This window comes from Pistacia vera, unplaced genomic scaffold (genome assembly GCF_008641045.1).
Source record: "Pistacia vera cultivar Batoury unplaced genomic scaffold, PisVer_v2 Contig225, whole genome shotgun sequence".
NCBI lineage: Eukaryota > Viridiplantae > Streptophyta > Magnoliopsida > Sapindales > Anacardiaceae > Pistacia > Pistacia vera.
In genome coordinates this window covers 114,067-137,965 of record NW_022196030.1, presented here as the reverse complement: position 1 = coordinate 137,965, position 23,899 = coordinate 114,067, and the positions used below count along the sequence as shown (strand labels likewise).

Here is a 23,899-nt window from a genome sequence, read left to right as displayed (position 1 = left end):
AATTTATAATATTAAATTTACAGGTTATGAGTTACATTGGGCACAGATGAATGAGTAATCAAAATTTGTTAGGGGTATATTTGTAAACTTTTAAGGTATTTTTATCATTTTTTAAACTAATAGGGGGGTAATTGACTTTTTACAGGGTACCCGGGAAAGGAACCGGAACTTGCATTTTAGGTTCCAGTTCCTTGAATTGAAGAACATGTACTATGCGGTTCTGGGTCCGGGTCCGGTTCCTTTTTTTGGGAACCTACACTGTGCGGTTCCGGTTCTAGTTCCCCCGGAAAATGCAGGGTACCCGGAACCGTTCACCCCGAGCTTTTAGAATCTTTTATAGCTTGTGTGGTTGAGTTTCTCAACTAGTCAAAAGAGTTTTTTAATCCTACAAGTACTTTTAAATTTTGTATAGGTCTATTAGTTGTATTTCAAAAGTGTTTATGCAATTATAAAAGAGTAATACTAATTTTACAAAGACACATACAAAAAGGGCATACAAAGACAATTATCACCCTTGATTTTCATGATTTCTCTCTCTTTCTCTCTCTCTCTCTCTTTTTCCGTTTTTTCTTTGTTTTTTCTTCTTGCTGATGTCACTTTGTAGCCCTCTTAGTATGGGTCTTTGTAAGGATAACATTTTTCATTATAAAAAGGTTATTTGATGGCCTCCGAAAGAAACTCAAAATTTGAGTTTCTCCCATAAGCTCTTTTTGGGCTTCTCTAAAATTTTTCTTATATCAAATATATCCTCACACTATATTTATAATTCCACCATATACCTTTCCTTTCATATAAAACCTTAATTTTTTTGTTTTTTTAATATATAGCCACCATCTCAACAAAAAAACTCACCACTCTCCTATAGGATCAAAATTCAACAAATCAATTTCAAAGATATATAAAGACGTCTGCACCTTTTGAGGATTCGGCACTTGTGACCCCTGGCCACTAGATGTGCTTTATAACGTTCCACAAACCCATCTAAACGAGTTTTGATCTTGTAGACCCATTTACAACCCACAAATGTTTTATTTGGCGAAAGATCCACTAATTCCCATGTCCTCGTCTTCTCTAGAGCTTTGATCTCTTTGTCCATTGTTTGCTGCCAAAAGAGGGTTAGAGCGAGCCCCATGATAAGTGTGAGGCTCATGCCAGGAAACTATAGCTGAGAAAAAATGAAAATCAGTAAGACGGGAAGAGGGTTTTCTTACATAAGTAGAGCGGTGAAGAACTAGAGTATGTGGCTCATCGGGGAGATCAGAATGTGTCACATGTGCCGAATCCTCAAAAGGTGCAGAATCATTGGGAGTGGACATTGGAGGAATGACATGGTCAAACTCAAAACAGGTCCCTGCATTAGATGAAAATAATTTTGCAAAAGAGTGAGTAATAGGGGAAGAAGAAGATGAGATACAAATTTTTTACAAAGAAGAGAACATTATATGTTCTAAAATACACGTGACAAGAGACACGTAAACGTTGGGAGATGGGATCCCAACATCGATACCCCTTCTGTTCTATACCATATCCCAAGAAAAAACACAAGTGGGCATGCGATACAAGTTTAGACTGCTCATGAGGCTACAAAAGAACGAAATAAACACACTCAAACACTTTTAAGAGACTGTAGTTAGGAGAGTAGCTAAGAAGACGCTTATAAGGAGTTTGATTATTTATAACGGGAGAAGGCATGTGATTGATGAGAAGAACGAAAGTGAGGGTAGCCTCTCCTTAGAATGATTCGGGACAAGAAGATGATAGAAGCATGGCCCGAGTAGAATCCAAGATATGCCCTGTAAGTAATTGATTAACGAAACGCAATGGAAAAATACAATTAAAAATCAGTATATCAATTACCTTTTCCCAAAATCTAGATATAGATTATCTTAAGCTTTAATACAATATCAATATATAATAAATCCATAAAAGGATTCAATTTTCTTACTAACATAGGAGGCTCCTTCAATGTCTCTGAAATTGATTTTGCAATCTGATTTAAAGCAGAATCGGACTCACGTCGCCACATGAAGACAGAACAACAACTACCAAAGATCAATTTTTCTAGAATTTATTTTTGGCTTCAAAGAACCGCCGATTTTGAAGAGAGAATTTGAGAGAAAAATTATCTTTTTTCAAAAGTGGTGGGGACGGCTAGGTTTAGGTTATATTAAATAAAACCTTTTTATATATATATATATATATAAATAAAAGCAAATATCCTTTCTACCCCTCAAGTTTAGCATCACCTAAACTTTAGGTAAAAATACATACTAACCCAATTTAATTATTAGTCTAAATATTAATATTAATTATAATAAGTAAATTAATAATTTTGCTAAATTATTCCAATAATGAAATTGGACATAGGCTACAACCTCAGCAAATTTAATTACACAGCAAAATTTCTCAATATGCCATTCATCTAAACGACGAATATGCCCTTCCAAAAAATTATCATCCTTAAACTATCTTTTAAGTGTGTGACCCGTAGGCTCCCTATCATGTTGGTAGTGAGTAGTATCGCGATTAACACTAATTAATCATCTCACTACACACAGACTAAGATTGGCCTCTAGCAAGGCATCATGGCCATCCAACAGATAGATATTCAGCCAAACTGCAACCTATCGACAGCATGGTTATCATGCAATCAAATCTTTTCATCATTCATTATCTCATCAAGGCCGAGGTACAAAAATAATGTCAACCTCATATGTCTTTGATATCTTTGTATTCGGTTATTGGACCAACGACCATAATATATTAGATTGAGTAACACCTCAATCCCACTGTGGCCACAGATTTGATGTCGTTACCATTTACCAAATTGATCAGTGTCATTACCATTTACCAAATTGATCAGTGAGATAATTTCTTCTGTATCCGGGAGTGATGAATCCTTTGTTAGAGTAGGTATCCTAGAGCCAATCAATTTTGTAGTATTGACTCTTTGTAATAATGTTTATTTATCAATAAAAGACATTTTCTTCTATATTGTGTAATTCATAATTGTATGTATTGATATATGTCTTAGGATGGTAGAACCGTGACAAGGGTATCAAGTGTTTCAAATCTTGATAGTGAGAACCCTATGATCACATATCGTGACCATTCTAGAAATGTCTGTAGCCCTAGTATTATTCTGACCAAGGACACAGATAATATGGTAAGACTATTATAGTGTTGAACGACCATGTTGAAAGGCAGTGATTGATCTCATTTGTCAAGGTTGTTTGTCGACAACTTGGTACAACATATGGATGCTTGCTATAGGCAAGTTCACTAGATTGACCCACTAGAGAATTCCATATAGATGGTAACCTCAGTGTCAATAAAACAAATCCTTTAACGAATAGTGGTGCATGTGATCCTTAGACTTGAGATCATCGAAGCGTCTTATGCACTAATTGGTGTAGTTTGACACTAGCCTAACGTAGTTCTATTCAAGACTATCAGAATGGTAGTGATTGGCTATATCATGAAGTGTATCAAGACTATAGTGGATCGACAAAGGATTCATCACTCTCAGGTATGTGAGAAGTTATCTCACTACGCAATTCAGTAAATGGCAGTAACACTAAATTGTAACCATAGTGGGATTGAGTTGTTGCTCAATCCAATTTATTATTCCGGTCATTGGTCTAGTAATTGAATACAAAGATATCAAAGACATTTGAGGATGACACTATTTTTGTACCTCAGCCTTGATGAGATAATAGATGATGAAAGGATTTGATTGTACGGTAACCATATCGTGTTAGAGTAAGGGCTCTAGAGCCAATCAATTATTATAAAATTGACTCTGTAATAAATGTTTATTTATCAATAAAAGTCATATTCTTCTATATCGTATATGTAATGATATATGTCCTTAGGATGATAGAATCGTGACGAGTGTATCAAGTGTTTCAAATCTTGATAGTAAGAACCCTATGATCACATATGATGGCCATTCTAGAAACGTCTGTAGCCCCAGTATTATTCTGACCAAGGACACAGATAATACGGAAAGGCTATCATAATGTTGAATGACCTTGTAGAAAGGTAGTGACTGATCTTACTTGTCAAGGTTGTTTGCCGACAACCTGGTGCAACGCATGGGCGCTTGCTAGAGGCAAGTTCACTAGACAAACCCACCAGAGGATTTCATATGGATGATAACCATAGTGTCTATAGAATAAATCCTCTAACGGATGGTGGTGCATCTGATCCTTAGAATTGAGATCACCGAAACGCCTTGTGCACCAATTGGTGTAGTTTGACACTAGCTCAACGTAGTTCTATTCAAAGCTATCAATACAGTAGTGATTGGCTACATTGAGAAGTGTATCGAGACTATGATGGATCGACAAATGATTCATCACTTCTGGGTACGAGATAAGTTATCTCACTGGATAATTCAGTAATTGGCAATGACACTAAATCTGTGGCCACAGTGGGATTAAGTTGATGTTCAATCCAATTTAACATTCTTGTCATTGGTCTAGTAACTGAATACAAACATGTCGAGGATATCTGAGATTGACACTATTTCTGTACCTCAGTCTCGATGAGATAACAGTTGATCAAAAGATTTGATTGCACAGTAACCATATCATTGACAGGTTGCGGTTTCACCGAATCCGAATCTATCGGGTGGCCATGATGTCTTACTAGGGGCCAATCTTGGTCTGTGTGTAGTGAGACGATTAATTGGTGTTAATCGCGATACTACTCACTGCCGATATGATAAGGAGTCTACCGGTCATACACTTAGAAGATAATTTAAGAATCAATTTGTGAGAAGTATATTTTCGTCTTTCAGGATGAAATGGTATTTTGGTAATCTCACAGTACAATTAACTTTGCTGAGGTTGTTACTTGTATTTAATTTTAATATTAAAATTAAATTAGTGAGATTATATTTAAATATATCTATGTATATATTTAAATGAATTATTATTATTAATTGAATGTTAATATATTATTACATATTAATTGATTTTAATTATAATAATAATTAATTAATTAAAATACCATAAAGGGTGTGTTTGGTTGCAAGGGTGAACTAGGGTTGAAGCCCATGGCTATTCCTAAGTAGAATAGGGTTTTAATTGTTACACTATATAAGCATAACTTAAAATTAAAACATGTGAGAATTATTCATTTAATTAAAACCCTAGCCACCATATCTCTCTCTCTCAAGAAGAAAACTTTTCTTGATTCTTGAGGCTCTTGATTGTTCTAGCAAAATAATCAAGAGTTTTGCGAATTATCTTCGTGTGAACTTTCGTGAATGCGATCCTACTTTGGATCGATTGATGAAAAATTACGTGAACAGTAGATGATGAATAGTATCTATAAACAGTACAATAGTATCTTGGGAGGAGATTAGTACACAAAGATGAAGTCCATAATTGTAAGCTTACAATGAAACATATAAAACAGAACACCGCTACCTCTTGTTATCAGGAATATTATAGGAAATACCGTACTTCTTATGTGTTAAATTAGAAGCTCAAACAAACGTCAAATTTTGAACAGTAACTTGATGCAGAATCCTAAGCTAAAGCTAAACCCCAAACAATACTGGACGACCCAAAACTTTTCGCACACATGGCATATCAGGTTCCTGTTTAGATCGCTTTTCCCACAAAACAAAACAAACTTTGTCTCACATATATTTTGTTAGTTGGGTTCCTCCAATATTCGCCACCCTTTTATTCTAGCCTTTTCTCCGTTCAACCCAACCTGAGAATCGGAGAATTGAAAGCACTGTTCATTAGTTTCTCTTTCACTCCTCCTTTAATTCAGTGTATAGAACAAGTTTGAACTTTTGATAACATTAATGTGAGCCATATGATAGTAAAAGCGACCAATATTTTTAGTGATTTGCCTTGATAATTAAGTGAGGTGATAGTATGAGTTAACTGTTAACAGGCTGATATAAAAAAAATGGTATATGCGTTAAATAAGAGTCGTATCATCCCATTTAAAATGAATATCGGAAAATATTTTAACATTTAGAACATTGAAATTGCAGATGAATTGTCGGAGTCAATTCTGACCCTTAATGAAAGTGGATGGATAACTTGGTAACATGCTTTAACTGTATATAACTCGATATCACTGTGCATGGCTTCTTATTAGCTACCAGCCTAACGGAGTGTGGACACTTGAATTTTGTCTCAATTCTCAAATGGTACCGAAATAATCGACATTGTTTGTCTTGTCAATGATGAACAAGTTGGTAGCAGCAAGATGCCAAATTCATTCAGAAAACAATCTCTGAAAAGTTTTTATATATAATAATAATCCTTCCATTCAGTTTCTATCTTCAAGCCGATTGTTTGTAACTGCTGTGGGAAGCAAAAACGAATAGGGGAATGACTTCTACTATTTCTGAATTAAGCCCTCCTGCAAGGCGCCGCGCCTGCGCAGTTGATGGCGACACTATGGAGACCGTGTGTAATAAGAGAAGGCGACGCGACCCGGCTGCAGCTTCATATAACAATCAATTACCAAAGCAGCAACAATTGCTGCAGGCGGATCAACCTACTGCTACTATTGTCAAAAGAAGTTCGAAATTTCGAGGAGTTAGCAGGTTTTTTTACAGGATTTAAATTAATTATCTTCATGATTTGTTTTATGAAGCATATTTTCTATGTCTATAGTTGAAGCTGACAATGTACATGCTATGCAGACATCGATGGACTGGACGGTATGAAGCTCATTTATGGGATAAAGGGTCCTGGAATCCAACACAGAGAAAGAAGGGAAAGCAAGGTAGTTTTTGAAACTTGATATATGGGTCCCTGCGGCTATTTTCTTTTGTGCCTGTATTTATTTTTGCTGATTGCTAAAGCTTCTGCTTCTCTATTGTGAATTGTGTTGCATATGGCCGTGCATTGGAAATGATCGATTGCTGGCATGAGCAGTATATCTTGGTGAATACTCCTATCTTTTCTTTGAAACCATTGACTGCAAATTAATTTAACAGCTGAAACTGATATTTTTGGGATCTTTTATTCCTCAGGAGCTTATGATGAAGAGGAATCTGCCGCTAGAGCATATGATTTAGCTGCCCTCAAGTATTGGGGAACATCAACTTTTACAAATTTCCCGGTATAGCTATGCTATATATCTTATATTCTTTTCATGCAAATTAATTTATCCCTTCCGGACTTCGGCAGAAATCTAATATTTTGAAAAACGTTCCTAATAATATCATGCAGGTGTCAGATTATGACAAAGAAATTGAGATAATGGCATCTGTGACTAAAGAGGAGTACTTGGCCTCTTTAAGAAGGTACTGTTTGTGCAAAACTAATTGTGGTAGGCATAGAAATTCAGATTTTTAACTCATTAATTAGTTGTTAAATAGTTGTTTTGGTTGGTTAACAGGAGAAGTAGTGGTTTCTCAAGGGGTGTATCCAAGTACAGAGGAGTTGCAAAGTACGCAAAATCATCAGTTCAACTTGATAACCTGCACAATTTATGGATGTTGAAAGAATTAGAACTGATTTTTTTTTTTTTAAACCCACTGCAGGCACCATCATAATGGAAGATGGGAAGCAAGAATAGGAAGGGTGTTTGGAAACAAATATCTTTACCTTGGCACTTACAGTAAGTTAATTTCCCTCTCTCAACATGGTATCTTTAAAACTAGATACTAATTGCAAATTAAAAAGATATGCATCATAATCTTTAAAATGCTTTTCAGGCACCCAGGAGGAGGCTGCTCATGCCTATGACATTGCAGCAATTGAGTACAGAGGGATCAATGCAGTGACCAACTTTGATTTAAGCACATACATCAGGTGGCTAAAACCGGGAGCTAATCGTTCTCCACCTTTTGAAGAACAAAAACTAAGTTTTGAGTCCCAGCCCATGACAAATCTCTGTAACCACATTATTCCAAAGGACCAAACAACTAAACTCTCCATCTTCAATTCTAATCCTTTTAAAGTTGAAGCCTTAGACAGTACCCCAAAAACAAAGCACATTTTCCAAACAAAGACACCAATCAGTACTCCTTGCACCAAGTCATCATCGTCTTCTTCTTCACCGACTGCTCTAAGCCTCCTCCTGAGATCTTCAGTATTTAAAGAGCTGGTGGAGAAGAATCTGAACAGCACCAACAAAGAAAGTAGTGGAAAGCATGACACTAAAAACCTGCCACAACAAATAGGCAACGATGATGAAGTTGGAAAGATGTTCTTCAATGAAATTGGTGTCAACTCAGTTCAATATATGTGTCCTTCTTCCAAGATGTATTGCCTGGCTTAACATTTGCATTAAAACATATTGTCATTTTGTACATGAATAAAACAGCAGTCTCTTTGGAATGGTGACTCAACTGTGCCTTGTACAGGTATCGGTATAGGTATGTGTTTAAGAAAGCCACTCAAGGGAGTGTTTTATGGTCTGGTGTTTTCGTTTTTATCTCATTGACATTCAGGAAGTGGACTCAACTCTTCCCTGGTTTTGTACCATTAATGCTCTGAGTATATATCTTCATGAATAAAAGTAAGGAATAGGATTTTACTTCTTTAAGATTTTTACCAAATTCATAATTTTAATCTCTATGGTTAGTGTGCATGCAATACTCAAAAACTCAAATTTGCATAGTTTTTATAAGAGTAAATAACATTTTCCCACCCAAATAATGACTAAATAACATTTTCTCACCCACAGCCATTTAAAATATCATTTTACTATTCAAATTTATATTTCAATAGTGAAAAGAGACCAAACTCAGTCCAGACTATTGGGGCTTTTGAAGAGAGGTCGATGAGCCTTTTGGTGGTGGAATGTTGGATTTCGGTGATTGGGATTGATAAGAATTTAACTTGGGAGGGGCGACTGCACAAACCCTAATTGCTCAATTGTCAACGATTGGTGGGGTCCACTGGAGTAGAGTTTAAGGGGTTTCGATGAGTAATGATCAAGGAAGAGAATAGTGCAAGTATGAGGTCGCAATGATACCGAAATCAATAATGGAATACAAATTTGGATAATAAAATGATATTTTAAAAGTTTGTGGATAAGAAAGTGTCATTAAACTATTATGTGGATGAGAGAAAGTCATTTACTCTTTATAACAAGTAATTTACTTGCTTTTGTGGGTAGATATAATGAACTGAAAATGCATCTTATTCTATTTATCAAAAACATACATGATCCTGTAACACCGAAGTGGTAAGCGCCAATAATTGAATTATTGAATTGAAAAACCATAAGTAATATTCTTTACCAGTATGTGAGTAACAATAAATTTTCACTAGTGTAGATTAAATTATAATTTAATGTGTATATATATAATGAGTTAACTGCTTTATTTCAATTAAAAATGTCATTTTCAACCCTTGAATTTCACATTAATTACACTAACATCCTTGATCACCTGTACGAAAAATAAAAGTACAGATTCATATACTAATCTGTGTACTGAAAAAAAAAAAACTAATTTTGGTCTTGGTTACATAAACGAAAATCATTCTTTTGATCAAGGTAAATCTTGGATTGCATGATGAGGCTTTCCTCAACATAAACAGACCAATACTACCTTCAAAAAGCTCTTTGTACTTTGCATTCTTTCTGGATCTGTCACATTTTAAAATAGCTTAGCTGTATGAGGGAAAGGGTGGATTCAGCTTTAAAAAAATGAAAAAAATAAAATAAAAAACACCCCATTAACAAAAGAAAGATTAAATTACAAAGCAGATAAAGAAGATATCCACTTTTTACTGTCTACATATCTCTTTTCATTTCTTGTGTGTTTTAGGAGAAGTGCGAATGATAGGCAAGTATCTGGAAACAGAATATGAGCAACCAAAAAAACGAAAAAGATTTTGGCAATCTTTTACTCCATCCTGCTCACTTCCTTGAGAAGCTAAATGGCTTAAGTAAGTGTTACCCTTGTATATAAAACACAGCTGCTGCCACAGAAGTACACTTAACCCGACATTTACAGAAATACAAGCAACAAAAAGATAAATAAGAAGAAGACCTCTTGTAGACAAAAGCTCTGCAGAGTTCAGCAAAGCAAGAATGATTTCCCTCATGATTGTCAAAGCCATATCAGTACTGGACCCGTGTAAGCGGTTATGAGAACTCAACGTTAATGGCGGCCAGATTTGCAACCCCACATTTATAGACATGATTGCAACGTAAATCGTACTGACAACTGTTGAAATGAGGAAGGTGATGAAGTGCCGGTGATTAGCTGCACCAACACAGTTCCCAATCTGCATTACATGAAAAAGCAGAGCATTACATGTTGGTAGGAACTAAAATTCAATGGAACTAAGACAATTAAGAAAAAAGAACAATAGGATCGTGGTTGAGAATATAAAAACCAAATCTTGCCAAATAACAATCTCTAATATAACAATCACATCCAAACCCAAAACGCCAAGACAGATGATTACCAGCTTCTTAGAGCTAATTACCAGCTAAGGAAGATAAATTTACCAATGCACACAGATCACAGTTCAACCAATCCCAAAGAGAATATAGGAGCATCAAATCAATATTCCATGCAAAAGATTTAAAAATTAAGACCGAAAGGAGAAGCAGCAACCTATCATATCATAATAGCATTATATATTTCAAAGAAGAGAGACTAATTGTAACAGGAAACTTTTAACATCCAAAACAAATTCAAACTCACTGGTCCAACTTGTGGTCTCCACAATAATTTATTAAGCTCTCTTCACTAAAGTCATAATTATTTTACTCTGGGAAACAAGTTGGAACTTCTTAGCTCAGAAGAAAATCAAAGATGAGATTCATTTTTGGCTTGCTTGGGACAATATCCATTTAAATAATGATTTCAACATTTTGTTTTATAAGAATTAAAGAGAATTAGATTAATAAGATGTCACAAAAATTGAACAAGCTGTCCAAGAAACCCAAAATACTGCCCAGGCATATAAGGTATACCCTAAACAGCTCCAAGACCAAACCTATTGCACCAAAAAAATTTCTATTTGACCTGATTTACTCTGTGAAATGAAGTGATCCAAAATATTAAAATTAACCCAAAGCCTTCTTGGGATAAGCGAATAAAGAACAAAATTCTTGATATTATTTTGTTATGGGGCTTCAAAAAGAAGCTAAAAGTAGAACTCCCTAATTAAGCTAAAAATTTCCATATTAAGTAGCTTTCCAAGCTCCAATGCTTTAAGAGTTGAAAAAGTAATGCCTAACTAATACAGGTTTCAAAAGAACCAGAGATCCAAAATAACACATCGCCAATATAATAAATGATCTCCAACCAGAAAAGTTGACAAAGTACTTACAAATGGGCAGTGATGATCCATATCCAGTATACAAATTCCACATGTCCGGCAGTGATGACTTCTAGGAGATTTTGGCTTTGAACAATAGTGACAGAAGGTATAGTTTTCAAGGTCACCACTCCCCACAAGTGGATAGCTACCCCACATAATGCTCGGCGGTGTGCCAGCACAGCAGAATGCTGCAAGGCTGAAAGTAGAAAGTGTAGATATAGACAGGACTATCGCGATGGTCAAGTGAAAAACCCCATAAAAGTAGCTAATTGAGAAAATAACAGGATACACCGCCCACACTCCACCACCTGCACTTGGAAATAAAGTAATCAAAATAAGACTAATTAAATTAGAATCACAATTAGAATGAGTTAATATGCACACAAAATATCTTAGGCATGGAAAAAAGTGGGCGGTACGAAGATAGAAAATGAAAATAAAATTCTGAAACCTAGTGGTCCGTAGCACAAGCCATCATATGTGCATCACAGCCTCCTTACAGATGGACAGAGTAAATTTTATGGTAGCAGCAACCTCTGAAAACATGGATTGAAGGATAACGAATATGCTAGGGGATCTTGGGTATTCTTTTATAATGAACTTAAGAGTCTTCTCTTTAGGTTCCTTTAGTTATATAGTTTCTGCTTTAGTTTGCTATAATTTTCTTCATTTTTTTGAGTCAAAAGTACTTTGCTATTTTTTATTTTTGCAGGTTACTGGATTAATTAATGTTACTTTTCAGTTATGTCATTAGGCCACAATGTTACATAAAAATTTGGTTTTGAATTATTTTCTTGGCTAGGAATCCAAGTCTGTATTTGGTTACAACCAAAAGATTCTATAAAAATAGCTTTCTGTGATGCCAAACAAGCCAATGAGATCAGATAAGTTCATAACACTTTTGCAGCAACTATACTTCGTGATTGTGTGATGCTGGGAAATCTACATGTTATTTTTTTTCCTGTTCTACTTAATCTCAAATCACTGTTCACACCCATGAAAGCAGTTCAAAATTACTGTTTATTTTGCATATTTCAGTTTCAACCTCTACTTACCCCCCCAACCCCCCTCCTCTCGCGTTATACTATGAGTAATTCACATAATTTCCACCATAAAGCCATGAATCAGCATCAAAATAAACAAAAATATCACCTCTTTTTCTGCCCTAAATTACATATGATTATTCTCATTAACCCAATAAATCTTAAGTTATATTCCAACTGATCCATGTATAAGGCATACAAGGTTTGAAGTCTAATCGTTTGTGCATCATTTGTTTTTCAACTTTGGATACGAATACTTCATGAAAATATGTTTGCTTATAAAGTAAAGACAACCAAAAGGAAAGCAGATCCGTACAACTATTGTAGAAATTAAAAGTAATTAACCATTAATTATCAACTAGTCGTCATTTTTTACTCAGAACATATTATATTTTAAGTCTCATCATCTCTTATTATATCTCTTAAAGAAACAAAAAGTTGTCCTTAATCTAAAGCCACTTCTTGTTCTTTCCTTCATGTAAAACCACATGCTTTGTCCTCACTAGAATAATTTAAACAGAGTGTAATTAACCCATTTACATATCTACTAGTACATCAATTTTCAAATTCTTTAAGCCTTTGGGACTTTCTCAAATGGTTGGCAGAGTTTTGGGTTTAAGTTAAGTATAAGTTCAGAGTCTCCCTTCACTCCCAACTCTGCAAGCAAACCGGAAAAGAAAAGAAAAGAAAAAGGAAAAAAGAAAAAGAAACAGAAAAAGAGCTCAAGATCTCTATATTCTAAAACTTGCTTACGTAGTTATTCTACTTAAATCTTAAGTCCTTGGTCATATTCTTGGCATAAGGTATAAGAATGACAATGCTTTGCCTGTATGTACATGTGTTTCTAGATATAACCAAATAATATCTAGAACCCTAATTATATTTTCTTAAAAAAGGAAAAGAAAAATGAACTAAAAAGAAAATAAGAAGTGAATGTGTGTGGGTGTGTACACTTATAAGAGAGGTAAGGAGCCAAAATTTTACAAACTATCAGATAAAAAGAGTAGACTTTTTTTTTTTAAAAAAAAAAAAAAAAAGAAAGAAAATAAGGTACAGAGACGTACATATCACAAAGAGCATAAATACAAGGAGGACACAAACAAAGCACCGGTCACGCAAACGTCTCCAACAAGAGTACTTGCTTTCCTGTTTCCATATGTTTTGACTTGTTATGGCTCCACACCAACCACACTTAAAAGTAGGTGTGTAAGATGGAAGAATAAGAAGCAATCCACAACCCCAGCATGTTGGCTCCATAACATTATCAACCGTTGTCACAAAGTGTTCCTACAAGTGAAATAATTACTGCATGTTATCACTTTGATTCTGTTTTTTACTATGAGAACTATGTCTTCAATCTAGCATCCCACATAGCAATGTTAAGAGATTCCATACTTACAAGGTATAAGAGTTAATTGAAATTTTCAACCTATCACATGCAATTATTAGGCAGTATTTATTCAATAAAACCTCAATGTAGTTATGTTGGTTATTTTAATTTAATTTTTTAGTTTCTATTACACACTTTTAACTTTCACCTGTCTCCCAAATTTGAGATTTGATCAAGTTAGCACTTCTATAAGAAAGTAATTGAACCAACCCTAACTTGTATATACCATTGGAAGATTATACTACTCAAGAGGAAACATAGAGGCGTGTATAAATAAAAATAAGAAATACAAATAAGAAATTAGCCGTGGATAGGTATGCGCTACAACAAAAAGAATTCATGTATCCAGGGTCTAAGGCTTCATATGAATCCGTGCAGAAAGCACAAACAAAAAGAGAAAAATTACCGTATCTTGAATAGCCCCAAAAACCCAACCAGAATAAACTCAAACCCCCTAGCCAATTTAGATGAATAAAGATAAAAGAGGTGTCTTCAAAGTCTTTCGATTATCCTCCTTGACTACTTATTAATGTTATATGTGCGCATATGTCAAAAAATAAATAAATAAATAAAAATTTGGAATTAAGATTCCTTACACTTGATAATAATTGCAACCAAATGAACCACTAATTCTGTAAGAACCTCATAATAGAACTAAACTCTATAAAGGGAAAATAGTTTACAAAATCAGAGTCCACATTCTAACTCATGCAATCATTCTTAATAAAAGACCATGGTGAATCCACTAGGACCTCAATCTTTTTCCTTCTAATATCTCAAGTTTCTTCTAAGTACAAGACATAAGGCAATCGAATAATATTAGTAGAATAAAAATAGTTAAAATTAGAAATTTTCTGTGTATATATCAAACAATAAAAATGAAGAAACAATTCCAAGAGAGATGTTACAGCAACAGTAACATAATTTTCTCCAAAACAAACAAGAAAGGATAGAAAGAAAGCTTAATAATAAACAACGTCCAAAGGTAAATTAATAAAAAAAAAAAAAATATATATTTAGGAGAAGGAAGCGAAAACTTACATCGGCCGAAGTGGCCATGCGTGGCTGTGGTGTTGAAGGTAGAGCCCAGGCGAGCGAAGTGGAGAGAGAACGAAAACGTTATTCGTTCTCCGACTTGGCTTGGGCTTCTGGATGGACCAATCTGAGCGCTAAATATTTACAATTATAATACATCATCATCGCCCCTTGAAGGTCAAATCTGTGAAGGCCGTCCGCAGTCCCCATTAAATTATGTCAAATTGTTTTATTTTAACTGAAATAGATAAATGTTTTTTTTTTTTCTTTTTTAATAAACATAAATCTGACATTAAAATTAAGAGCAATAAAGTTGACTACATATGAAAATATTTCATTTTCAAATCTATATTGAATAGTCTAGGTTTATCTCAAAGTAATGATGTCTTATCTTATGTTAAATTATCAACCATGTTCTGGAAGGAAAAAAAAAAAGGTTTATCTCAAACTTAAAAATTAGCTACTGATATATTTATGTGAACGTTAAATATTAAGTTCAATATTTAATTATTATTTTATGATTAATGAACTTGTTGAACTATTTAAGTAATTAATTAAAACTTTAATTAATTATTAATGAAACTAAATTTCTAGCTTCTTTTTTTAATTTTCAAATATTGAATTTTAAGTACGTAACAGTTAACAGTATTAACTATTATGCTAATTATTTATTTACAATTTTATATTATATAATAACGTAATTATATGTGCTTAATGTAACGGCAAAATCAACCAAGCCCAGAAGAATCACAAAATTTCATATTTACAAATTACAAGTATAGTGAGCCGTAAAAGTTGGAAATAAGATTAGAAGCCGCTGATGACAACCATAACCTCCAAAGTTCCTGCTCGATGAACTTCAGAACTGTGTGTCTGTTGAGTACGAGATAAGAGCAAGTGATCAAACCATCAACTTAATGGCCAATCTATATTTCCCGAACTGTCATCACCAGTTTTCCAAGCTCCTGCAGCAATCTCACCGAATAGCTGGTCCCAACCCCAGCTTGAATACCCCAAGAAAAACCAATACTCCCAAACAGAATAATTGCCTGACTTCAGTTCTTCAATCGCCTTAACTGTGGCTGATTCATCCAGAAAGTAAACACCCGGAAGCACTTCTGGGTACTGATTTTTATCAACTCTTCGAGTTAAACTAACAAAAGGCATTCCTTGTTTCGCGACTGGCCCACCGAAATACAGGGGCGCTGCTTTTAGGAACTCTAGCCCTTCCTCGAGTTTTTGTAGAGACTCCCATCTAATCTGTTTGTTGACAATTAGACCTTCAAATCCAATCTTTTTATCTGCCTTCACAATAAGAATTTTTGAATTATCAAATGGTTGTGCATTGAGAAGCTTATCAGTGGCTATAAGGATAGAACCAACTGCCACATTATGCATCATTCCAAGCAAGCCTTTAGATGCATGAGATTTGATCTGACTATCTTTTACGGTTCTTCTTGGTGTTTCGCTCTTTAATATGACCTCATGTACACTTTCCTTCAAGACAGGAGCTTCCTCATGGTCAGTGGTAGTTGGTGATGAACCCTCGAATAAATCTTGACGCCTGCCCTCTTTTTCAGCTATTTTCCAGAGAATTCCTACCAAAATAAGAAGTTACAAAATGAATAAAATCTAAAACAACTCCCCCTAAAATTAGTTGGAGCACAGAATAAAATGTTCAAAACAGAGAATAATAAAGTAAATAAACAACGAAAAAACAAATGGAGCACAATGCTTCAGGTTAAATGTAGTCCTTCAACACATAACTGGCGTATTTAGATTGTAGTCGGATTTTTAATTAATGAGAAGATTATACGGTCAGGAACAATAAACTTTATTTTGTCACAACCAGGGTGCATTTGGGGACTCATGGACCAACAGAAGATTAATATGGCTAAACGATTTGAATAAGATATGTCACTAGGTCAGATCACATTTCTGTTTAAACGAAAATAGAAAGAAGACACGGTTACCTATGATAAATTTTTACAAACTTCAGCAGAGAAATGTTATACATCTTCCACTCATAAAAGAAATATTTCTTTTATGCGTCACATTCACAAAACAATGTCATGTATCATATATTGCTTTCTAGCTTTGCTTTACCATCATTCACTATGAAGCAACAATCATCCACCAAAAATATATGAAAATACTGATGACACAGACTCGTAATAGGAAAACTTCACAAAGTCTAATGATTAAAATGTCAAATGAAAACTTCGTCCAAAGTACTATGGCAAGAAAAATAATATTCTAAAGATAAAAAATCAGCAAAATTCTACTGATTAAAATGCCCAAGGAAGAATTTTGTTTTAAGAAGAGAAACACCTATATCTACGATGGTGGAAAAACAATAACATTCTCTAGATCTAGAAAGCAAACATAACTTGAACAACCAAAGAAAAAAGTTGGAATTCCAAACAATATGAAAGAATCTTATTCAAAATAGTCATTAGCAAATGCAAATACTAGAAGTGGAGAAATTCCATGATCAATTGTTCAAATCAGTGCAGTATCAAAGTCTATCAATTCAATGCAGCTAGTTCAATTGAACTGTAAGAATCAATAGTGTGCTATAAGATGTTGCTTGATAAAATCTCACCCTTGTCACTGATAAGATGATGTGAATTATTTCCATGATCAGCTATAAACTTGATAACATCGGCTACAGCTATATCTCCATCGTAAGAAATAGCATCTTTCCTTTCCGCAGGAAATAACAGCAGAGCAGGATAAACATCCCTCTGCATATTCCAAACATACCCCCATAAAAGAAAAAGGGAGATAATTAAACAAACTGATAACACACGAAAAAATTTGTTGGAATAATTGCTCTGAACTGCATGCCATTCAAATTAAATATAATTTATTGCACAACATAAATAACTGGCATGCAACTAAAGAGTTTGTAGGGTCTAGTATGCAGATATCCAAATATAGAAAAAAGTAGGTTTAAGAGTGGAGAAGTCAAACAAATTTATTGACTGAAGTATCTATAAATCAAACTTAAATCAGTACTGTCCAGAAAAACCTCATGCAAAAACGGAAAGGTGAAAATGCTCTGCAAAGGCATATGACTCAGTGAACATAAAATATTTGTGAAAGGAGCCAAGACTGGTGAAGGAAAAAGTGAGGCAAAACACAGCCCAAACAAGGGCATAAAAAGGAGATCTACCAAAGTGGGGCGAAGAAAGGACTAAAGACGGCCTCTCTGCAAAGAGAATAACAAAAATATCCAACTTCAAGGAATAATTCTACATGAAGAGAATCTACACTGCAAGTTTTTGTCTCCTTCCCAAATCTCCTAATATTGGGTTAGAACAATAAAAAAGTAGTACAAGAAAGAAAGGGAGAGAGAGAGATTGGAAACCTTTCATTCCATTCATGTCAACAACTATACAAAATTACGCTCCAAACTTTAATGATAGGAAGTTCATCATAATTAAAAAGCAATCATTATCATCTGGTACCAGTTATCACCCACTAAGGAACAAACCATTACCATATTTTATGCGTGATAAAATAAGAATTGGTTCCAGAATAAGCACCTGAGCTATTGACATTAAGATGGAACTGCAATCATTCCATTCATGTCAACAACTATACAAAATTATGCTTCAAACTTTAATGATAGGAAGTTCGTCTTCATTAAAGAGCAACTATTATCATTGGTACCAGTTATCACCCACTAAGGAACAAACCATTACCATATGTTATGCATGATGAAATAAGAATTGGTTCCAGATTAAGTACCTGAGCTATTGACTTTAAGATGGAACTGCAATCATTCAATGCACAATCCATTAGGTAGATCCGTGGAGACCTAAACATTACATTCTTCAAGTTGTCTGTCACAAATATAACCTTGATCAAAACTTAAATATTTAAACGAAGTTATCTCCTCATTTCAAAATCTCTCACTTTATATCCAGCGCAAAATGTATACATAATATAACAATGGTATTTGTCTGATAACAAATCATTAGTATCCAAATTACCTAGTCAACCAACTAGTCTAATTAACTTTAGAAGAAATTTTTTTATTTGAAGCAGTAAAAGATCAAAGCACTTCGAAAACTATATTTTGTAATTCATACAAAACATAAAGAGGAACAAAAGATTGAAAAAACAAAAACTAAGCACTTACCACCGCTAAAACCTTTTTGCCCATTCCTATATCCATTCTTCAACATTTTCATGTAGCCCGTTATTGCTCGGTAAACTTCACGAACAACCAGCTCCATTCTCTGGCAAAACCCGCACCATCCACCACTAAAAAGGACCAAGACATCCTCATTGCAGGCATGCGAAGCATTTTCATTCTCAGATTGATTTAAACCAAGAACCAATTCAGAGAAAGTACGGGTTGTAACTCGAGGAATAGAGTCCACTTCATGAAAATCCATATTGACAAATGGTGGTTGAGTGGCCTCCCTAGAGCTTTGAATAATAGACTCAGAGCATCTATATGGAAGAAGACTGCCATTGAGAAATCCATGAAGAAAACCATCTAGTGAAGAATAGCTGAAACTTGTCTCTTTGGGGAAGACATAATGTTGCTGTAGTGAGGGATCAACTATTACCAATGATGGAATAGTTGACCCACCAGTCAAAGCTCTAAGAAATCTATAGTTACCATCACAAAAGAAAAAGGAACCCCTGAAACTTTGAAAGTAAGGTGATTCCGCCAACTTGTATACCTGTGAAGAGCTTTTTTCTTCAACCTTGACATCTTTATCACTAGTCAAATAATGACCTGGAAGATGTTGGTCAGGTTCTTCAGATATCAACTGTTCTTTTGTATCAAAAGAAGTAGTTTTTCCTTCATCATCTACAACATCTGTGCCTTTGGAGTTTTCTTCACGTTCCACGGCAGATATACTAGTGCCTTGTGTTAACTGATCTTTGTCTGGACCATCAACTACTGTAGTAAGGCCTTCCCCTGATGCTGTTGTTAATGATGATAATGCATCAGCTATTTTGACATCAAAATCATCAGATAAAAGATGGAAGCCTGCCTCTTTTGCAAGTGAGCTAAATTTTGCTTGCTTCTTTTTTTGAATAAGGTACTCCAAGATCTCGTGCAAGGAATTCCCTTGCAAATCTGGAGCTATGTTATCTAAAGTGACAGGTTTACCCTCATCTATAATCATGATGGACATCTTATCCTTTAAACTAATCTTCTGAGCTTTTGGAGATAGCTTTAAGACAGGATGTCCAGATGTACTACCCAAAGCTTGATTAGATCGAACAGGAGGTTCCCCTGGCTGTTTCTGCCAGCCAGTTTGGTAAGGAATCATATAGTGCAACGCCAGTTCTCTAAAAGTATGCAAAGCTTCCTTACTCTTTCTACTAGTTTCTGAGGAGTCAGACAATCTATCCACAAACAGAAGAATTGATGGCTTATTTGCGGGTAAAACAATGTCAAGATCCTGCCCATCACCATCTAACTACATGACATGAAAGATATTTATATCAATCATTTATAAAGAAAAACAAGCTATATTGGCAAATGACAATAATTGGAAGGCAATGAGAAAAGATAAGAAAAGAGATAGAAATATTATGAAGCTCCTATTGTGGTCATAAAAGTTCATATTGATGATCAGACATATAATTAAATAAAAAACAATAATTTATAAAATAATGTAGCACGCTACTAAAATCACAAAGTGATCTCACCAAAGAAAGTGAGATTATCTATGGTCTGTATTAAAATGTTATTAAAGAAACTATTATAGGAGTCATTCCTGGCCAAGCTAACTCATAATATTCCCAACTCACAGTTGGGAACTTTACCAAGTCATGCATCTCAAAAGGCTAAAGTCAAATAGGACTTGGGGCTCAAGAGAACATGATGTAAGAAAACTTCATACTGGACATAAAAATAAATAAATAAAAATAAGTGCAGAAAATATGTGTTACCTCTGCAACAATTTCATTATTCATCTGTAGAATACTCTTAAGGTCATTCTCCTCTTTGAAAATCTTTGAACAACTGGGACAACCAGCTAAGTAAAGTGTTGCAAACCATGAATCAGAATCTCTGATTTCAAGATATTGAAGTAAAGACCTTTCTGAAACCAGGCCAAATCTATGCCTTTCAGGAGGCAGGAAGAATTCTCCAGCAACAGTAATAAATTTTGAGAAAAATGAATCAAATCGCTGAAACTCTGTATAGTTACAGGACAATTGACCACCAGACGTCATATTCTCAGTCTCCTTGAAAGGATCACTTTTGTTCACTAAGCCGAATTCAGTGAGCCAAGGGATTCCACTAAACCCATTACCGATGCTGCACTTCAGCTTCCCATTTTCTGTGTCCTGTATTTCCAATAATAGGAATATTAACTTATTTGTCCAGCAAGTTCTTCAATCAATAATCATTAGCTTCCTAATAATGCAATAAGAGACTACCAGCCACCTTCTCGTTATCATTCCCTCTTGATATTTGTGTTCCTTCTGTATCTATACCAAAGCTTCGCCCAAAGTGATCCCCTAGAAAAAAAGTTTTGTTTTGGATGATTGATGTAAAAGTTAACTACTCAATCGTGCATAACACATGCGAACCTACAAAGGAATCATAACTCATGCGAATTTTAATTACTACTGACTTGCAGGAAGAATTATTTATTGCAGAGGTTGCTAGCCGAATGCAGTGAAGAAAGTATATGATGATATAAATCATGAAATAAATCATGGAAAAATTTACTTCAAATGGATGGCACTAAGCAGAAAAAAACAGGCAGCAAGGAAAAACATATATAAGCAAAATAATTCACATGGCATACACTAGCTCAAATATTATATCTTTTCCCTTATAAGTATTTAAGTAACTAGATAAACAAATCATGCTTGGCAGCATTTTAAGTTTTTAATGCCCAAAACATGTTTATCAAAATGAGAACAAATCAGTTATTTGTGTGTATTCAAAACCATTGTTAATTTGGACAATTGTTATTGTAAAATAATATACAAATAATGACGCCAGCATCTTTTGTACCAGATTCATATAAACTGCAGATGTCTTTTCAATAAGAAAACAAATGAAGGTAATATTTTATGAGACCATACAAACTAGTTTCCAAGAACACTGAAAAAAAAAAAAAAAAAAAGCAAAGCAAAAAACTATGTCTGGAACAGTTAATCAAACAAAATTTCTAATCAAGAAAATAAAAACCTGATATTGAGACCAGAAAACTGTTTAAAAAACAAGGAAGCAAACATGCAATAAACTTCTTCAAATAACTCCTGTTCTTATATTCTGCCAATCTCCTTAATGCGTTGAAGCATAAAGAAACCGCAGGACCTCGAGAGTAGAACTTTTATAACTTCAATAAATAAAAAATTGAATTCTAAAGAGATTATAGGACCTCGACAGCTTCATTCACTTAGGCTAAGCACTAAAAACATGGCAAGATATAACATATAGAAACAACATAGACACCATCCACTTATAAATATTTGCCTCAGCACAACCATACCTAAACCAGGTCTTTATGAAAACTAATTTCAATTTAAACTTCAAAAAATCCATAAATTTAGTTTATAGAAACATCTAAAACAAATGAAGTTAGCCTAGGTTAACAAAAGAATGATTGACGCACCTCCACTTTCAGTACCGTTATTCTTCTTTCTGGCAAGCAATTTAGGAGCCCATCCACAAAATTCAAACAGAATTAGAGCTTTATCAGTTGATTCAAGAAACTCTTTCAAGTCCTCCTGAGAATGGAGGGATTTGAGCGGAAGTTCTTCAGGTAAAATGGACATATAGGGATAAATAGAGGATAAAATATTCTGTGCTCGAAGTATTCCTCGATATTTGTAAGATACAGAATGGTGATAGTATAAAACCGTTATGCTTTCTGTAGCACCGATAGCATCTGCCAGCATCTTCTCGGAGTTTCGATACAAAATCATCAACTTGAGCAAACCGAACTCATTTTTCCTAGAACTAACCAAATTTTCCACTTCTTTCATAAGTGATCGACACTCACCAGACCCTGTCAGTGTAAAATTTTAACAAAATTTCATTAAAAATGGATTATAATGAAATTTCATTGTTTTACACAAAAGAAACGATCATCAATTAGTCGAGACACAAGTATCAACCGAAATTCAAAGTACACAATTCTACTTTAAGGAAAAAGAAGTTGAAGAAGTTAGTAAACGATGTAAATTCGATTAGTTGAAGTTGAAGTTATAAGGGAGTACATGGAACAGTGACTAGGAGGAGGAGGTGAGGATGAAGTCGGATCTGAGAAGAGAAGTTTAGCTTTGTGAGAATCTGCCATTCTACAACGTCGTTTGGTTGACAATCGACGACTGAGGATGCTAGAGCGAGAATTACCGCAACGAGCAGTAAGTTGTTCTTCATCAGCATAGAAACTCTGAAACAAACACCTACTCTTCTGCTCTCACTCTTGATACTACAGCGTCTCATCGGGACTTTGAGGTGGAAAAAATGGGCCGGGTTAGGCGGGTCAGTCTGAACCCGGCCCGCCCTTAAGCTGAGCTGGTCTGGGTCAGACCCGGGTATCCTCAGTCAGGCGGGTTGGGCTTGCCTAGACAGCCCGGTAGCCCAACAGGTTTTTTGGAAACCTGTTGGGTCCTATGAGGTTGGCCTGCGGGCTGCCAACAGCCAGCCGAGTGGGTTGACAACAAAAAATTAAAAAAATAATTTATTTTTTTGGCCCGCGGGTTGCCAACGGACAACCCAAGTTGGCGACAAAAAATTAAAAAAATAAAATTTTTTTTCAAAAACCAATTTTACCTATTAAATATAGTCATTTTATAGTTGTTTTAGCCATTTATAAAGTTGATGCTGGTAATGGTACTAATACTTTAAAAAAACATTCAGATAAACATATAAATCATCATAGATATAAACAAACTAATCAAACTCAAATAACTAGTACGAGTAATACTTGACAGTATAATTTTGATGTATATAGGGAACAATTAGTTTTATATATTGCTGCAACTGATCAATCTATTATATATGGATAAAGATAGATATTTTGAAAGATTTGTTAAATATTCATTTTTATTATAATTTAAAACTTATTCTAAAACTGCAATTAAGAATGATTTAATAAATTTATTTCACAAAATGAAATTATAATTAAAAAATAAAATACAAAGTTGTCATG

The 23,899-nt window shown here is 34.5% G+C and overlaps 3 protein-coding genes across 6 annotated transcripts; 1 reads left to right on the top strand and 2 right to left on the bottom strand.

The window, feature by feature from the left end:
* The first annotated feature begins 6,320 nt into the window (after positions 1 to 6,320).
* LOC116130873 (AP2-like ethylene-responsive transcription factor At1g79700) lies at positions 6,321 to 8,508 on the top strand. Its single transcript, XM_031416568.1, has 8 exons — positions 6,321 to 6,583; positions 6,683 to 6,765; positions 6,918 to 6,926; positions 7,016 to 7,104; positions 7,215 to 7,288; positions 7,384 to 7,434; positions 7,529 to 7,605; positions 7,703 to 8,508. The coding sequence occupies exons 1-8, from the start codon at positions 6,366 to 6,368 to the stop codon at positions 8,266 to 8,268; spliced, it is 1,167 nt and encodes a 388-aa protein (XP_031272428.1). The 5' UTR covers positions 6,321 to 6,365; the 3' UTR covers positions 8,269 to 8,508.
* An 878-nt stretch (positions 8,509 to 9,386) lies between these two features.
* Positions 9,387 to 14,964, bottom strand: LOC116130844 (protein S-acyltransferase 11). Of its 2 annotated transcripts, XM_031416531.1 has the most exons (5): positions 14,751 to 14,964; positions 13,384 to 13,606; positions 11,286 to 11,584; positions 9,992 to 10,229; positions 9,387 to 9,585 (listed from the first exon to the last, which is right to left on the bottom strand). In XM_031416531.1, exons 1-5 carry the CDS (start codon positions 14,766 to 14,768, stop codon positions 9,524 to 9,526), a joined length of 840 nt encoding a protein of 279 aa, XP_031272391.1. In that variant the 5' UTR covers positions 14,769 to 14,964; the 3' UTR covers positions 9,387 to 9,523. The 2 variants fall into 2 exon arrangements, with proteins under 2 accessions (XP_031272391.1, XP_031272390.1); XM_031416530.1 differs by lacking the exon at positions 9,387 to 9,585 and having other exon boundaries at positions 9,638 to 10,229.
* Positions 14,965 to 15,446: 482 nt separating this feature from the next.
* LOC116130845 lies at positions 15,447 to 23,058 on the bottom strand. Of its 3 annotated transcripts, XM_031416532.1 has the most exons (8): positions 22,962 to 23,058; positions 22,355 to 22,750; positions 21,172 to 21,245; positions 20,673 to 21,071; positions 18,895 to 20,197; positions 18,501 to 18,595; positions 17,350 to 17,491; positions 15,447 to 16,342 (listed from the first exon to the last, which is right to left on the bottom strand). In XM_031416532.1, the coding sequence occupies exons 2-8, from the start codon at positions 22,725 to 22,727 to the stop codon at positions 15,654 to 15,656; spliced, it is 3,075 nt and encodes a 1,024-aa protein (XP_031272392.1). In that variant the 5' UTR covers positions 22,728 to 22,750; positions 22,962 to 23,058; the 3' UTR covers positions 15,447 to 15,653. The 3 variants fall into 3 exon arrangements, with proteins under 3 accessions (XP_031272392.1, XP_031272393.1, XP_031272394.1); XM_031416533.1 differs by lacking the exon at positions 22,962 to 23,058 and having other exon boundaries at positions 21,165 to 21,245; positions 22,355 to 22,488; XM_031416534.1 differs by lacking the exons at positions 21,172 to 21,245; positions 22,962 to 23,058 and having other exon boundaries at positions 22,355 to 22,406.
* Positions 23,059 to 23,899: the final 841 nt, after the last annotated feature.

Excerpts from the sequence above, each read along its gene's own strand:
- LOC116130873 (XM_031416568.1), top strand. The coding sequence starts at position 6,366 with ATGACTTCTACTATTTCTGAATTAAGCCCTCCTGCAAGGCGCCGCGCC. Across the intron at positions 6,584-6,682 it reads AAATTTCGAGGAGTTAGCAG|ACATCGATGGACTGGACGGT; the intron begins GTTTTTTTACAG and ends CATGCTATGCAG. Across the intron at positions 7,105-7,214 it reads CAACTTTTACAAATTTCCCG|GTGTCAGATTATGACAAAGA; the intron begins GTATAGCTATGC and ends AATATCATGCAG.
- LOC116130844 (XM_031416530.1), bottom strand. Across the intron at positions 11,585-13,383 it reads ATTTATGCTCTTTGTGATAT|GTGGTGGAGTGTGGGCGGTG; the intron begins GTACGTCTCTGT and ends TTCCAAGTGCAG. Across the intron at positions 10,230-11,285 it reads TGGATCATCACTGCCCATTT|ATTGGGAACTGTGTTGGTGC; the intron begins GTAAGTACTTTG and ends CATGTAATGCAG.
- LOC116130845 (XM_031416532.1), bottom strand. The coding sequence starts at position 22,727 with ATGAAAGAAGTGGAAAATTTGGTTAGTTCTAGGAAAAATGAGTTCGGT. Across the intron at positions 18,596-18,894 it reads GCAAAAAGGTTTTAGCGGTG|ACAACTTGAAGAATGTAATG; the intron begins GTAAGTGCTTAG and ends TATTTGTGACAG. Across the intron at positions 17,492-18,500 it reads TCTTAAAGTCAATAGCTCAG|AGGGATGTTTATCCTGCTCT; the intron begins GTACTTAATCTG and ends TGGAATATGCAG.